Source organism: Aphanomyces invadans (genome assembly GCF_000520115.1).
Source record: "Aphanomyces invadans strain NJM9701 unplaced genomic scaffold supercont1.178, whole genome shotgun sequence".
NCBI classification, from domain to species: Eukaryota; Oomycota; class Saprolegniomycetes; order Saprolegniales; family Verrucalvaceae; genus Aphanomyces; species Aphanomyces invadans.
This window is the reverse complement of record NW_008580323.1, coordinates 2,911-5,898: the sequence shown is the minus strand read 5'-3', so window position 1 is coordinate 5,898 and position 2,988 is coordinate 2,911. Positions and strand designations below refer to the sequence as shown.

At 46.5% G+C, this 2,988-nt stretch overlaps 1 protein-coding gene across 1 annotated transcript; it reads left to right on the top strand.

Annotated features, from left to right (window-relative positions):
* Nucleotides 1–1,427: 1,427 nt before the first annotated feature.
* On the top strand, nt 1,428–1,814 carry H310_15114 (hypothetical protein; the record flags this gene model as incomplete). Its single annotated transcript, XM_008883091.1, has 1 exon — nt 1,428–1,814. A coding segment is annotated over one exon (333 nt), but the record flags the coding sequence as incomplete, so codon positions are not given.
* Between the last annotated feature and the right edge of the window lie 1,174 nt (nt 1,815–2,988).

Here is a 2,988-nt window from a genome sequence, read left to right as displayed (position 1 = left end):
ACTTCGGCCACTGCCGACTCGACTCGAGTAGCATTCTTCCGGTAGCGGGAGTCATGCCAGCAGTATTGAAATCCGTCTGGAACGTCTAGGTTGTACTTCTTATCGGAGAAGCAGGTAAACAGCCAATCTACATATTATTTGAGTACTTTGCTGCGAAGTTGAATCGTGCTCGCTTGTGTTCCGTTGTCAGAGACGGACCAGACTCTTGCTATCGGTACTTCACGAATTTTAGTGCTGCGTAAGATACGCAAAAATTGTCGTGTAATTTGTCCGTGGTGTCATGATTGCCGCGATCTTTCGGGCGTTTGTTGTTTATGGATTGCAAGACGAAAAGTGCTATGGATATCTGGCTTTTTGAACACAAAGCCCCGTCCTGTTCGCTTTTTTGCCTGTGGATTAATCTGCTTTTTCCATAGTTGCGAATGGCTTTCTCACTCCGCCGCGCTCGTTGTCAATCCAACGGTTCGATTTTCCTTGTGGTGAAAAGGCTTTTGTTTTCCCAATCTCTACAGCTGTCAAATGGCTGCCTCTTGGCGTCTTTGTGGGCATATTGGAGGAATGTCAAACATGCGCGCCATCCATTTGATGTGTGTTTTCTTTTGATCCACGCCATTGGTTGATAGGCGAATCCAATCGTCAGATTTGGCGCGGAAACTGTTGTGCGACTATACGTTTGCCCCACCCAAATTTTGGGTCTTGTCGACTGTCGCGGTGGGTTTTCGAGCACTGCATTCCGCACACACATACATCTGGCCGCATTTGCAAATGCATTCTTTGGTCCATGCGTCAAAAAGATTGATGTCGATACAACATTGCAGCATCCGAAAAAGTTGGTACGGCTGTAGTTTTGTTCCAGACCGTACAGCGATCACCACGGCAGTCTCGTTTGTCCTGTTGTAAACATGTGCGATGCGGTTAAATGCGGGATCGTGGCTTTGCTATCGACAGCTTCGGATCGTAGCACCCAAGCGATCGGCAGGATCGCCGCTCTTTCTGGAGGCGGAACCTTGCGGTGTCACTACCGTGAAGACGAACCAGGAAGGCGCGCTCCTGTGCTTTAGTTCAATGCGCGCATTAGTTCACCGTAGTCGACTGTATCAAAGAGCCAAAATTCGATATTTTGCTCAATTGAAGGTAAACACGCCAAATTTCTTGTATGTGGAATGGTTGCAGAAACCGAAACTATTTGAAATCAGTACATCTTGCGAGAAGTGCTCCTCAAGCAATTGAGTATTTGTCGCTTCGAACCTTGAAATATAAATAATTCCACCAAAACTGATGCACCCGAACAATATGAATTGTCGGAAATTCCAATCATACAGCGTTGCAGGCAAAACTCCTGAAAGCTGAAGCCACTGAAAGTTCCCTTTCAGCATGCATGAGCTGAACACCAGTACGATGAGATTATTGCCTTTGTCAAACAAACCCGGTCGCGTGCGCTCACAAAGGAGGACCGTCTCGACATCCCGAGGTTTCATGCCTGCCACGGCTACTTTGGGACTCTGGAAGTTCAAATCGCTCGTATGCTTGGGCAAATGAAAAGGATGTCAACGGTGTGTGGAGGGTCTTTTTGTCCAAACGTTCGCTTGCCACCACCATCCAACACTACTGTGCATGCGATCTGCGTGGCTGAAACGAAGTACGTTCTTTGTAACGTTATGTCCTTGGTTCAGGAGTTTGTGCGACAACGACAAGATCGAACACGGACCGTTGCAAAGACATATTGGGCCTTTTGTTTGGCCGCGCAGTGTCGATTTTGATATGGAAATAGTAAACGATGGCACGACGTGCCTCCGTTCTGTACAGCGATATTTGGTGTGGCATGGTTACAAGCGTACAAAGAAGAAAGGCGTGGTGATTTACAAATTATCTGCGGAATATGCTCTGGCTAGGTATGATTACGTCTCTCAAATGGTGTCCAAACTTGCTGTTGTCGATCGAGGGTGCTAACACCAAACTATTGTGCAAGTCTATTTTTGGAGGTGGCAAAATCGGCGAAACGGAAACCAAAGACTACAATGGGAAGTTCAATCATTCCTATTTTGTGGATTGGTCTGGACTGCTGTAAACTCAACAATTATTATGGACAACTCCAAATATCACAAAGCCCTTGCCACTGCCACGCCAAAATCCAACTGGGAAAGAAGCTTTTGCTTTCTGCGTGCGAAAAACACGGAGTAGAGTACGACAAACCGACGTCAAAAGTGTGGTGTGGTCAGAATTGGCCATTTACATGCAACAATACATTGCAATCGAAGTTGAAACAATGGCAAAGTCTTAGGGACACAATACAATGTTGACGCCGCCGCATCATATCGAATTGCAGCCCATGGAGCTTGTTTGGCCGATTATAAAGGGCAAAGGCGACCGTCACTGCGCTACAGCATCGTAGGTGATCAGTCGTGTGCATCGCGCCTTCGTATATCTCACACCTGCCGTCATTCGTGGATGCATCATAACGTCAGAAGAAATAATGCAACTTTTCCATTTACATATGGGAAGAGTTGACAACAACATCGAAGTATGTAATTCGTCAGACAGCAACAGCGAGTGTTCCGATGACAATGAATGCTCTCTGTGACCTGCATAGTGCAATAATCTTGATAATACATATACATGTGTTCCATCTTGACATAGAAAGTAGGAGTGGCATTCGTTCTCGACCAAACTGCGTAACCTGGTTGAATTATCCGTCGGCCCATCTCGATGCAGTCGACCACTGCCAGGTCGCACCATGGAATTCAACTGGCCAACGTGTATATGAGGTGTGCGAGGTTTTCGTTTATGTGCGCTGCGAGCACGGCTTGTACTAAGCCGACACATCATGACTGGTATGAATGCATTGTGATGAGATTTTATCGGCCATGTTCTGTTCAAGAATACGACGACATGATTGGTGCAAAGTCCAATTGGTTTCAAATACTATGTGTGGCTTACCAGAGTCCTTGAGAGAGTTCGATAGCTCGGTTGTTGCCTTACGGCGGTGAA